This window comes from Oncorhynchus nerka, unplaced genomic scaffold, assembly GCF_034236695.1.
Source record: "Oncorhynchus nerka isolate Pitt River unplaced genomic scaffold, Oner_Uvic_2.0 unplaced_scaffold_1227, whole genome shotgun sequence".
Classification (NCBI taxonomy): domain Eukaryota; kingdom Metazoa; phylum Chordata; class Actinopteri; order Salmoniformes; family Salmonidae; genus Oncorhynchus; species Oncorhynchus nerka.
The window spans coordinates 42,112-55,247 of record NW_027040111.1 but is presented as its reverse complement, the minus strand read 5'-3'; the positions used below and the strand labels follow the sequence as shown (position 1 = coordinate 55,247).

Here is a 13,136-nt window from a genome sequence, read left to right as displayed (position 1 = left end):
TAGGAAGCTCTTTGCAACCTTCTCCTCCCTCCTGAATCCTCCTCCCCCTCCCCCCTCCTCCCTCTCTGCAGATGACTTCGTCAACCATTTTGAAAAGAAGGTCGACGACATCCGATCCTCGTTTGCTAAGTCAAACGACACCGCTGTAAGTTCTGCTCACACTGCCCTACCCTGTGCTCTGACCTCTTTCTCCCCTCTCTCTCCAGATGAAATCTCGCGTCTTGTGACGGCCGGCCGCCCCTACAACCTGCCCGCTTGACCCTATCCCCTCCTCTCTTCTCCAGACCATTTCCGGAGACCTCCTCCCCTACCTCACCTCGCTCATCAACTCATCCCTGACCGCTGGCTACGTCCCTTCCGTCTTCAAGAGAGCGAGAGTTGCACCCCTTCTGAAAAAACCTACACTCGATCCCTCCGATGTCAACAACTACAGACCAGTATCCCTTCTTTCTTTTCTCTCCAAAACTCTTGAACGTGCCGTCCTTGGCCAGCTCTCCCGCTATCTCTCTCAGAATGACCTTCTTGATCCAAATCAGTCAGGTTTCAAGACTAGTCATTCAACTGAGACTGCTCTTCTCTGTATCACGGAGGCGCTCCGCACTGCTAAAGCTAACTCTCTCTCCTCTGCTCTCATCCTTCTAGACCTATCGGCTGCCTTCGATACTGTGAACCATCAGATCCTCCTCTCCACCCTCTCCGAGTTGGGCATCTCCGGCGCGGCCCACGCTTGTGTTGCGTCCTACCTGACAGGTCGCTCCTACCAGGTGGCGTGGCGAGAATCCGTCTCCACACCACGTGCTCTCACCACTGGTGTCCCCCAGGGCTCTGTTCTAGGCCCTCTCCTATTCTCGCTATACACCAAGTCACTTGGCTCTGTCATAACCTCACATGGTCTCTCCTATCATTGCTATGCAGACGACACACAATTAATCTTCTCCTTTCCCCCTTCTGATGACCAGGTGGCGAATCGCATCTCTGCATGTCTGGCAGACATATCCGTGTGGATGACGGATCACCACCTCAAGCTGAACCTCGGCAAGACGGAACTGCTCTTCCTCCCGGGGAAGGACTGCCCGTTCCATGATCTCGCCATCACGGTTGACAACTCCATTGTGTCCTCCTCCCAGAGCGCTAAGAACCTTGGCGTGATCCTGGACAACACCCTGTCGTTCTCAACTAACATCAAGGCGGTGGCCCGTTCCTGTAGGTTCATGCTCTACAACATCCGTGTGTTGAAGGTAGTGTGACCCTGCCTCACACAGGAAGCCTGGCGCAGGTCCTAATCCAGGCACTTGTCATCTCCCGTCTGGATTACTGCAACTCGCTGTTGGCTGGGCTCCCTGCCTGTGCCATTAAACCCCTACAACTCATCCAGAACGCCGCAGCCCGTCTGGTGTTCAACCTTCCCAAGTTCTCTCACGTCACCCCGCTCCTCCGCTCCCTCCACTGGCTTCCAGTTGAAGCTCGCATCCGCTACAAGACCATGGTGCTTGCCTACGGAGCTGTGAGGGAACGGCACCTCAGTACCTCCAGGCTCTGATCAGGCCCTACACCCAAACAAGGGCACTGCGTTCATCCACCTCTGGCCTGCTCGCCTCCCTACCACTGAGGAAGTACAGTTCCCGCTCAGCCCAGTCAAAACTGTTCGCTGCTCTGGCCCCCCAATGGTGGAACAAACTCCCTCACGACGCCAGGACAGCGGAGTCAATCACCACCTTCCGGAGACACCTGAAACCCCACCTCTTTAAGGAATACCTAGGATAGGATAAAGTAATCCCTCTCACCCCCTCCCCTGAAAAGATTTAGATGCACTACTGTTCCACTGGAGGTCATAAGGTGAATGCACCAATTTGTAAGTCGCTCTGGATAAGAGCGTCTGCTAAATGACTTAAATGTAATGTAATGTAAATGTACCTGTAAGGTAGTGTGTGTGATAGTGTGTGTACCTGTAAGGTAGTGTGTGTACCTGTAAGGTAGTGTGAATTACCCTGTAAGGTAGTGTGAATTACCCTGTAAGGTAGTGTGTGTGATAGTGTGTGTACCTGTAAGGTAGTGTGAATTACCCTGTAAGGTTGTGTGTGTGTGATAGTGTGTGTACCTGTAAGGTAGTGTGTGTGATAGTGTGTGTACCTGTAAGGTAGTGTGATAGTGTGTGTACCTGTAAGGTAGTGTGAATTACCCTGTAAGGTGGTGTGTGTGATAGTGTGTGTACCTGTAAGGTAGTGTGAATTACCCTGTAAGGTTGTGGTGTGTGTGATAGTGTGTGTACCTGTAAGGTAGTGTGTGTGATAGTGTGTGTACCTGTAAGGTAGTGTGAATTACCCTGTAAGGTTGTGGTGTGTGTGATAGTGTGTGTACCTGTAAGGTAGTGTGAATTACCCTGTTACGTTGTGGTGTGTGTGATAGTGTGTGTACCTGTAAGGTAGTGTGATAGTGTGTGTACCTGTAAGGTAGTGTGTGTGATAGTGTGTGTACCTGTAAGGTAGTGTGTGTGATAGTGTGTGTACCTGTAAGGTAGTGTGATAGTGTGTGTACCTGTAAGGTAGTGTGAATTACCCTGTAAGGTTGTGGTGTGTGTGTGATAGTGTGTGTACCTGTAAGGTAGTGTGAATTACCCTGTAAGGTTGTGTGTGTGCGTGATAGTGTGTGTACCTGTAAGGTAGTGTGAATTACCCTGTAAGGTAGTGTGTGTGATAGTGTGTGTACCTGTAAGGTAGTGTGTGAGATAGTGTGTGTACCTGTAAGGTAGTGTGAATTACCCTGTAAGGTTGTGGTGTGTGTGATAGTGTGTGGACCTGTAAGGTAGTGTGAATTACCCTGTAAGGTAGTGTGTGTACCTGTAAGGTAGTGTGTGTGATAGTGTGTGTACCTGTAAGGTTGTGTGTGTGATAGTGTGTGTACCTGTAAGGTAGTGTGAATTACCCTGTAAGGTGGTGTGTGTGATAGTGTGTGTACCTGTAAGGTAGTGTGTGTGATAGTGTGTGTACCTGTAAGGTAGTGTGAATTACCCTGTAAGGTTGTGGTGTGTGTGATAGTGTGTGTACCTGTAAGGTAGTGTGAATTACCCTGTAAGGTAGTGTGTGTACCTGTAAGGTAGTGTGTGTGATAGTGTGTGTACCTGTAAGGTAGTGTGTGTGATAGTGTGTGTACCTGTAAGGTAGTGTGTGTACCTGTAAGGTAGTGTGAATTACCCTGTAAGGTTGTGGTGTGTGTGATAGTGTGTGTACCTGTAAGGTAGTGTGAATTACCCTGTAAGGTAGTGTGTGTGATAGTGTGTGTACCTGTAAGGTAGTGTGTGTGATAGTGTGTGTACCTGTAAGGCAGTGTGAATTACCCTGTAAGGTTGTGGTGTGTGATAGTGTGTGTACCTGTAAGGTAGTGTGTGTGATAGTGTGTGTACCTGTAAGGTTGTGTGTGTGATAGTGTGTGTACCTGTAAGGTAGTGTGTGTGATAGTGTGTGTACCTGTAAGGTAGTGTGTGTACCTGTAAGGTAGTGTGAATTACCCTGTAAGGTTGTGGTGTGTGTGATAGTGTGTGTACCTGTAAGGTAGTGTGAATTACCCTGTAAGGTAGTGTGTGTGATAGTGTGTGTACCTGTAAGGTAGTGTGTGTGATAGTGTGTGTACCTGTAAGGCAGTGTGAATTACCCTGTAAGGTTGTGGTGTGTGATAGTGTGTGTACCTGTAAGGTAGTGTGTGTGATAGTGTGTGTACCTAGTGTGTGTACCTGTAAGGCAGTGTGAATTACCCTGTAAGGTTGTGGTGTGTACCTGTAAGGTAGTGTGTGTGATAGTGTGTGTACCTGTAAGGTAGTGTGTGTGATAGTGTGTGTACCTGTAAGGTAGTGTGTGTGATAGTGTGTGTACCTGTAAGGCAGTGTGAATTACCCTGTAAGGTAGTGTGTGTACCTGTAAGGTAGTGTGTGTGATAGTGTGTGTACCTGTAAGGTAGTGTGTGTGATAGTGTGTGTACCTGTAAGGTAGTGTGTGTGATAGTGTGTGTACCTGTAAGGTAGTGTGTGTGATAGTGTGTGTACCTGTAAGGTAGTGTGTGTGATAGTGTGTGTACCTGTAAGGTAGTGTGTGTGATAGTGTGTGTACCTGTAAGGTGGTGTGTGTGATAGTGTGTGTACCTGTAAGGTAGTGTGAATTACCCTGTAAGGTAGTGTGTGTGATAGTGTGTGTACCTGTAAGGTAGTGTGTGTGATAGTGTGTGTACCTGTAAGGTAGTGTGTGTGATAGTGTGTGTGATAGTGTGTGTACCTGTAAGGTAGTGTGTGTGGTAGTGTGTGTACCTGTAAGGTAGTGTGTGTGATAGTGTGTGTACCTGTAAGGTAGTGTGTGTGATAGTGTGTGTACCTGTAAGGTAGTGTGTGTGATAGTGTGTGTACCTGTAAGGTAGTGTGTGTGATAGTGTGTGTACCTGTAAGGTAGTGTGTGTGATAGTGTGTGTACCTGTAAGGTAGTGTGTGTACCTGTAAGGTAGTGTGTGTGATAGTGTGTGTACCTGTAAGGTAGTGTGTGTGATAGTGTGTGTACCTGTAAGGTAGTGTGTGTGATAGTGTGTGTACCTGTAAGGTAGTGTGTGTGGTAGTGTGTGTACCTGTAAGGTAGTGTGTGTGGTAGTGTGTGTACCTGTAAGGTAGTCTCTCATAGTGAACTCCTTCTACCGCAGCAAAGTGATAGCGAGGCTTCAGCTTGTGAGCCAGGTGGGAGATGGAGGTCGTTCCACAGAACTTAGTGTTGACTTCCTGAAACAAAGAAAAGTTTAAAATAAACAACACTGTTTAGCTGGGTCAAACACACAGCATCTGAGGCTGCTAGCTATTGGGTAGCGGGGCTAGTTAGAGGGTAGCGGGGCTAATTAGAGGGTAGCGGGGCTAATTAGAGGGTAGCGGGGCTAGTTAGAGGGTAGCAGGGCTAATTAGAGGGTAGCGGGGCTAGTTAGAGGGTAGCGGGGCTAATTAGAGGGTAGCGGGGCTAGTTAGAGGGTAGCGGGGCTAGTTAGAGGGTAGCGGGGCTAGTTAGAGGGTAGCAGGGCTAGTTAGAGGGTAGCGGGGCTAATTAGAGGGTAGCGGGGCTAATTAGAGGGTAGCGGGGCTAATTAGAGGGTAGCGGGGCTAGTTAGAGGGTAGCGGGGCTAATTAGAGGGTAGCGGGGCTAATTAGAGGGGTAGCAGGGCTAGTTAGAGGGTAGCAGGGCTAATTAGAGGGTAGCGGGGCTAGTTAGAGGGTAGCGGGGCTAATTAGAGGGTAGCGGGGCTAATTAGAGGGTAGCAGGGCTAGTTAGAGGGTAGCGGGGCTAGTTAGAGGGTAGCGGGGCTAATTAGAGGGTAGCGGGGCTAGTTAGAGGGTAGCAGGGCTAGTTAGAGGGTAGCAGGGCTAATTAGAGGGTAGCGGGGCTAGTTAGAGGGTAGCGGGGCTAATTAGAGGGTAGCGGGGCTAATTAGAGGGTAGCGGGGCTAGTTAGAGGGTAGCGGGGCTAATTAGAGGGTAGCGGGGCTAATTAGAGGGTAGCAGGGCTAGTTAGAGGGTAGCGGGGCTAGTTAGAGGGTAGCGGGGCTAATTAGAGGGTAGCGGGGCTAGTTAGAGGGTAGCGGGGCTAGTTAGAGGGTTGTTAGAGGGTAGCGGGGCTAGTTAGAGGGTTGTTAGAGGGTTGTTAGAGGGTAGTGGGGCTAGTTAGAGGGTAGCGGGGCTAGTTAGAGGGTTGTTAGAGGGTAGCGGGGCTAGTTAGAGGGTTGTTAGAGGGTAGCGGGGCTAGTTAGAGGGTTGTTAGAGGGTTGTTAGAGGGTAGTGGGGCTAGTTAGAGGGTAGCAGGGCTAGTTAGAGGGTAGCGGGGCTAGTTAGAGGGTAGTGGGGCTAGTTAGAGGGTAGCGGGGCTAGTTAGAGGGTAGCGGGGCTAGTTAGAGGGTTGTTAGAGGGTAGCGGGGGATGTTAGAGGGGTGGGCTAGTCAGAGGGTTGTTAGAGAGTAGCGGGGCTAGTTAAGAGGGTTGTTAGAGGGTAGCGGGGCTAGTTAAAGGGTAGTTAGAGGGTAGCGGGGGTTGTTAGAGGGTTGTTAGAGGGTAGCGGGGCTAGTTAGAGGGTTGTTAGAGGGTAGCGGGGCTAGTTAGAGGTTGTTAGAGGGTAGTGGGGCTAGTTAGAGGGTTGTTAGAGGGTAGTGGGGCTAGTTAGAGGGTAGCAGGGCTTGTTAGAGGGTAGCAGGGCTAGTTAGAGGGTTGTTAGAGGGTAGTGGGGCTAGTTAGAGGGTAGCGGGGCTTGTTAGAGGGTAGCAGGGCTAGTTAGAGGGTTGTTAGAGGGTAGTGGGGCTAGTTAGAGGGTTGTTAGAGGGTAGGGGCTAGTTAGAGGGTAGCAGGGCTTGTTAGAGGGTTAGTTAGAGGGTTGTTAGAGGGTAGTGGGGCTAGTTAGAGGGTAGTTGTTAGAGGGTAGTGGGCTAGTTAGAGGGTAGCGGGGCTAGTTAGAGGGTAGCGGGGCTAGTTAGAGGGTAGGGGCTGTTAGAGGGTAGCGGGGCTAGTTAGAGGGTAACGGGGCTAGTTAGAGGGTAGCGGGGCTAGTTAGAGGGTAGTGGGGCTAGCTATTGGGTAGCGGGGCTAGTTAGAGGGTAGCGGGGCTAGTTAGAGGGTAGCGGGCCTAGTTAGAGGGTTGTTAGAGGGTAGTGGGGGGCTAGTTAGAGGGTAGCGGGGCTAGTTAAAAGGTTGTTAGAGGGTAGCGGGGTTGTTAGAGGGTAGAGGGGGTTGTTAGAGGGTTGTTAGAGGGTAGCGGGGTTGTTAGAGGGTAGCGGGGGTTGTTAGAGGTTGTTAGAGGGTAGCGGGGCTAGTTAAAAGGTTGTTAGATGGTATCGGGGCTAGTTAAAAGGTTGTTAGAGTGTAGCGGGGCTAGTTAAAAGGTTGTTAGAGGGTAGCGGGGCTAGTTAGAGGGTTGTTAGAGGGTAGCGGGGCTAGTTAGAGGGTAGCAGGGCTAGTTAGAGGGTTGTTAGAGGGTAGCGGGGCTAGTTAGAGGATAGCGGGGCTAGTTAGAGGGTTGTTAGAGGGTAGTGGGGCTAGTTAGAGGGTAGCAGGGCTAGTTAGAGGGTTGTTAGAGGGTAGCGGGGCTTGTTAGAGGGTAGCAGGGCTAGTTAGAGGGTTGTTAGAGGGTAGCGGGGTTAGTTAGAGGGTTGTTAGAGGGTAGCGGGGCTAGTTAGAGGGTTGTTAGAGGGTAGTGGGGCTAGTTAGAGGGTAGCAGGGCTAGTTAGAGGGTAGCGGGGCTAGTTAGAGGGTAGTGGGGCTAGTTAGAGGGTAGCGGGGCTAGTTAGAGGGTAGCGGGGCTAGTTAGAGGGTTGTTAGAGGGTAGCGGGGGATGTTAGAGGGTAGTGGGCTAGTCAGAGGGTTGTTAGAGAGTAGCGGGGCTAGTTAAGAGGGTTGTTAGAGGGTAGCGGGGCTAGTTAAAGGGTAGTTAGAGGGTAGCGGGGGTTGTTAGAGGGTTGTTAGAGGGTAGCGGGGCTAGTTAGAGGGTTGTTAGAGGGTAGCGGGGCTAGTTAGAGGGTTGTTAGAGGGTAGCGGGGCTAGTTAGAGGGTTGTTAGAGGGTAGTGGGGCTAGTTAAGAGGGTTGTTAGAGGTTTGTTAGAGGGTAGTGGGGCTAGTTAAGAGGGTTGTTAGAGGGTAGTCAGAGGGTTGTTAGAGGGTAGCGGGGCTAGTTAAGAGGGTTGTTAGAGGGTAGTGGGGCTAGTTAAAGGGGTAGTGAGGTTAGACGGAGGGGGGAGGGCGGGCTAGTGAGGTTGTTAGATGGAGGGGGGTAGTGAGGAGGGGGGGGTGAATTTAGACGGAGGGGGCTAGTGAGGTTAGACGGAGGGGGTGTGGTAGTGAGGTTAGACGGAGGGGGGTTGTGAGGAGGAGGGGGTAGTGAATTTAGACGGAGGGGGTAGTGAGGTTAGACGGAGGGGGTTGTGAGGAGGAGGGGGTAGTGAATTTAGACGGAGGGGGTAGTGAATTTAGACGGAGGGGGGTAGTGCATTTAGACGGAAGGGGGTAGTGAGGTTAGACGGAGGGGGTAGTGAGGTTAGACGGAGGGTTGTTAGAGGGTAGTGGGGCTAGTTAGAGGGTAGCGGGGCTAGTTAGAGGGTAGCGGGGCTAGTTAGAGGGTAGCAGGGCTAGTTAGAGGGTAGCGGGGCTAGTTAGAGGGTAGTGGGGCTAGTTAGAGGGTAGCAGGGCTAGTTAGAGGGTAGCGGGGCTAGTTAGAGGGTAGTGGGGCTAGTTAGAGGGTAGTGGGGCTAGCTATTGGGTAGCGGGGCTAGTTAGAGGGTAGTGGGGCTAGTTAGAGGGTAGCAGGGCTTGTTAGAGGGTAGCAGGGCTAGTTAGAGGGTTGTTAGAGGGTAGTGGGGCTAGTTAGAGGGTAGCGGGGCTTGTTAGAGGGTAGCAGGGCTAGTTAGAGGGTTGTTAGAGGGTAGTGGGGCTAGTTAGAGGGTTGTTAGAGGGTAGTGGGGCTAGTTAGAGGGTAGCAGGGCTTGTTAGAGGGTAGCAGGGCTAGTTAGAGGGTTGTTAGAGGGTAGTGGGGCTAGTTAGAGGGTAGCGGGGCTTGTTAGAGGGTAGCAGGGCTAGTTAGAGGGTAGCGGGGCTAGTTAGAGGGTAGCGGGGCTAGTTAGAGGGTAGCGGGGCTAGTTAGAGGGTAACGGGGCTAGTTAGAGGGTAGCGGGGCTAGTTAGAGGGTAGTGGGGCTAGCTATTGGGTAGCGGGGCTAGTTAGAGGGTAGCGGGGCTAGTTAGAGGGTAGCGGGCCTAGTTAGAGGGTTGTTAGAGGGTAGTGGGGCTAGTTAGAGGGTAGCGGGGCTAGTTAAAAGGTTGTTAGAGGGTAGCGGGGTTGTTAGAGGGTAGAGGGGGTTGTTAGAGGGTTGTTAGAGGGTAGCGGGGTTGTTAGAGGGTAGCGGGGCTAGTTAAGAGGGTTGTTAGAGGGTAGTGGGGCTAGTTAAGAGGGTTGTTAGAGGGTAGTCAGAGGGTTGTTAGAGGGTAGCGGGGCTAGTTAAGAGGGTTGTTAGAGGGTTGTTAGAGGGTAGTGGGGCTAGTTAAGAGGGTTGTTAGAGGGTAGTCAGAGGGTAGTGGGGCTAGTTAAAGGGGTAGTGAGGAGGGGGTAGTGAATTTAGACGGAGGGGGTAGTGAGGTTAGACGGTTAGACGGAGGGGGTAGTGCATTTAGACGGAGGGGGTTGTGAGGAGGAGGGGGGGTAGTGAATTTAGACGGAGGGGGTAGTGAATTTAGACGGAGGGGGGGTAGTGCATTTAGACGGAGGGGGGTAGTGAGGTTAGACGGAGGGGGTAGTGAGGTTAGACGGAGGGGGGGTAGTGAATTTAGACGGAGGGGGTAGTGAATTTAGACGGAGGGGGTAGTGAATTTAGACGGAGGGGGTAGTGAGGTTAGACGGAGGGGGTGTGGTAGTGAGGTTAGACGGAGGGGGGTAGTGCATTTAGACGGAGGGGGTTGTGAGGAGGGGGGGTAGTGAATTTAGACGGAGGGGGTAGTGAGGTTAGACGGAGGGGGGTAGTGAATTTAGACGGAGGGGGTGTGGTAGTGAATTTAGACGGAGGGGGGTAGTGAATTTAGACGGAGGGGGGTAGTGAATTTAGACGGAGGGGGGTAGTGAATTTAGACGGAGGGGGTAGTGAGGTGCTGATGAGGGTAGTCAGGTGCTGATGAGGGTAGTCAGGTGCTGATGAGGGTAGTCAGGTGCTGATGAGGGTAGTCAGGTGCTGATGAGGGTAGTCAGGTGCTGATGAGGGTAGTCAGGTGCTGATGAGGGTTAGTCAGGTGCTGATGAGGGTAGTCAGGTGCTGATGAGGGTAGTCAGGTGCTGCTGAGGGTAGTCAGGTGCTGCTGAGGGTAGTCAGGTGCTGATGAGGGTAGTCAGGTGCTGATGAGGGTAGTCAGGTGCTGATGAGGGTAGTCAGGTGCTGCTGAGGGTAGTCAGGTGCTGATGAGGGTAGTCAGGTGCTGATGAGGGTAGTCAGGTGCTGATGAGGGTAGTCAGGTGCTGATGAGGGTAGTCAGGTGCTGATGAGGGTAGTCAGGTGCTGATGAGGGTAGTCAGGTGCTGCTGAGGGTAGTCAGGTGCTGCTGAGGGTAGTTGGAGTGTCTTACGGGGCTGTTGGCGTACTGCCAGACTCCGCGGGGCCACTGTGATGTCAGCAGGATGTCCACTCCTCTGAACTGGTTGTTGCTAATCAGTGGCTCCACCAGCTGAGTGAGGTCTTTAGGAGAGAAGCAGTGAGCTGGAGTCGGATCCTGCTGCCCCTCACGACCACTCACATATGCTATCTGCAGGCCTGACGCCCCAGTGAAAACACCACGACGACCTGACACACATAGTGAGAGAGAGAGTGTGAGTGTGTGTGTGTGTGTGTGTGTGTGAGTAAGTGAGAAATTGAGAGAGATATATGTTGTGGTCAAGCCTGTGAAACAGCAGTGAAAATATAGAGCAGTATTACCCAGGTAGGGTCAGAGGTCAGAGTCTACTCTTACCCAGGTAGGGTCAGAGTCTACTCTTACCCAGGTAGGGTCAGAGGTCAGAGTCTACTCTTACCCAGGTAGGTGATGTCAGTCTACTCAGGGTCAGGGTTAGAGGTCAGAGTCTACTCTTACCCAGGTAGGTGATGTCAGTCTACTCAGGGTTAGAGGTCAGAGTCTACTCTTACCCAGGTAGGTGATGTCAGTCTACTCAGGGTTAGGGGTCAGCGTCTACTCTTACCCAGGTAGGTGATGTCAGTCTACTCAGGGTTAGGGGTCAGAGTCTACTCTTACCCAGGTAGGTGATGTCAGTCTACTCAGGGTTAGGGGTCAGAGTCTACTCTTACCCAGGTAGGGGATGTCAGTCTACTCAGGGTCAGGGGTCAGAAGTCAGAGTCTACTCTTACCCAGGTAGGTGATGTCAGTCTACTCAGGGTTAGGGGTCAGAGTCTACTCTTACCCAGGTAGGTGATGTCAGTCTACTCAGGGTCAGGGGTCAGAGTCTACTCTTACCCAGGTAGGTGATGTTGTCTGCCAGCTCACAGCCGTCAGCACTGGGGAAGAAGCGGAGGGTTTCCTGGCTGGCTGCTCCCAGGATGTAGGTGTGGATGGGAGCTGCAACAACAAAGTCAAAACAATGCCGTTCCTAACTCCAGACCCACAATGCCGTTCCTAACTCCAGACCCACAATGCCGTTCCTAACTCCAGACCCACAATGCCGTTCCTAACTCTAGACCCACAATGCCGTTCCTAACCCCAGACCCACAATGCCGTTCCTAACCCCCAGACCCACAATGCCGTTCCTAACCCCAGACCCACAATGCCGTTCCCAACCCCAGACCCACAATGCCGTTCCCAACTCCAGACCCACAATGCCGTTCCTAACCCCAGACCCACAATGCCGTTCCTAACCCCAGACCCACAATGCCGTTCCTAACCCCAGACCCACAATGCCGTTCCTAACTCCAGACCCACAATGCCGTTCCTAACTCCAGACCCACAATGCCGTTCCTAACTCCAGACCCACAATGCCGTTCCTAACTCCAGACCCACAATGCCGTTCCTAACTCCAGACCCACAATGCCGTTCCTAACTCCAGACCCACAATGCCGTTCCTAACTCCAGACCCACAATGCCGTTCCTAACTCCAGACCCACAATGCCGTTCCTAACTCCCGACCCACAATGCCGTTCCTAACTCCCGACCCACAATGCCGTTCCTAACTCCCGACCCACAATGCCGTTCCTAACTCCCGACCCACAATGCCGTTCCTAACTCCAGACCCACAATGCCGTTCCTAACTCCAGACCCACAATGCCGTTCCTAACTCCCCCCAGACCCACAATGCCGTTCCTAACTCCCCAGACCCACAATGCCGTTCCTAACTCCCGACCCACAATGCCGTTCCTAACTCCCGACCCACAATGCCGTTCCTAACCCCCAGACCCACAATGCCGTTCCTAACTCCAGACCCACAATGCCGTTCCTAACTCCAGACCCACAATGCCGTTCCTAACTCCAGACCCACAATGCCGTTCCTAACTCCAGACCCACAATGCCGTTCCTAACCCCAGACCCACAATAGGTTACCTTTCTTCGCTCCAGATTTGTACTCCTGCCATTCAGCCTGAGCTCCTGGAGACGAACCGAAGAAGTTTCCTACACACAGCAGCAGCTGCAGAGAGAATAGGAGATGACATACTGATAGGATGTGCGAGTGTGTTTGTGTGGTTAGGACTTACATCAAACTGCCCGCTCTTCTTCTGGATGGTCCGGACGCGGTTAAACACAGCATTAATGCTTCCTTCTACATCACCACATGCGAGGCTGGAATAGATTAAACAGTATTGAAATTGTAGCTAGCTAGTTATGTGCATTATTTATTCAAACAGCAAGTGTACTTTCTCATGAAGAAACTGGACAACGTGACAATCGTAGCCATCTAGTTACCTACACGGCTTGTTGTGGTTTACTCTCACTGCTAGGTCGTTTTATTAGGTTATAACTTTGACCGTTACTACCAAAAGTTAGGGGAAGATAATAAATAACTATGAATTATAACTGTAACTTACATCTTCAACGGTTTCTCCCCCATTACGGCAAAAGTAGACTCTTGTTGTGTAGTCTGGGCAGGCAGCTGGAGACGCTGTGCGTCGACAATATTCCTCCCCCTTTGTTGCGGACAAAATAAACCTCCCCATCTTCATAAAACAAATTCTGGTTATTAGTAAATTAACACAGAACCATGCAAACACAACGGTTATTATTGAGCAAATACGTGATATGTATAGGCACTTTGCCCCCCCCCCCGACATGATGGAGTTTTTTAAAACAAAGAAAATCCTTTATACCGGAAATGATTCTATTCGGATGGACGGACAATCCTCCGGGTAGCCAGATATTTAGTGTTGTCACACAACAAAATCATAAAGAAATGTCCTTTTGTGTTGTCCTTTGGCATTTTGGAGACATGCTTTAGTTGGACACCTTCAGTTTTGAACCAAAGCGACTATACAACTGCCCTGTTTGTTGCCTCTCATATCTGGCAACCAGTGTCGTCACTAGTTACCACAGCCACAAAGTTATAATTGTCTATCGTAAAAATGCATACTTTTTGTTGTTGCTTTTTGGTCTTAATCTAAAGTCAGATATGCGGTTAACGTTAGGATTAC

At 51.2% G+C, this 13,136-nt stretch overlaps 1 protein-coding gene across 2 annotated transcripts in view; it reads right to left on the bottom strand.

Annotated features, from left to right (window-relative positions):
• cwf19l1 (CWF19 like cell cycle control factor 1) overlaps positions 1-13,136 on the bottom strand; it is a 59,769-nt gene that overhangs the window by 35,163 nt on the left and 11,470 nt on the right. The window contains exons 1-7 of one of the 2 annotated variants that reach the window (XM_065015903.1): positions 12,816-12,977; positions 12,537-12,665; positions 12,207-12,291; positions 12,055-12,139; positions 10,978-11,079; positions 10,099-10,313; positions 4,635-4,750 (exon numbers count right to left, since the gene is read on the bottom strand). In XM_065015903.1, the coding sequence (XP_064871975.1) occupies positions 4,635-4,750; positions 10,099-10,313; positions 10,978-11,079; positions 12,055-12,139; positions 12,207-12,291; positions 12,537-12,559 (626 nt within the window). In that variant the 5' untranslated portion in view covers positions 12,560-12,665; positions 12,816-12,977. Of the gene's footprint in view, positions 1-4,634; positions 4,751-10,098; positions 10,314-10,977; positions 11,080-12,054; positions 12,140-12,206; positions 12,292-12,536; positions 12,666-12,815; positions 12,978-13,136 lie in introns of those variants that run through there. The other variant, XM_065015902.1, reaches the window with a different exon arrangement.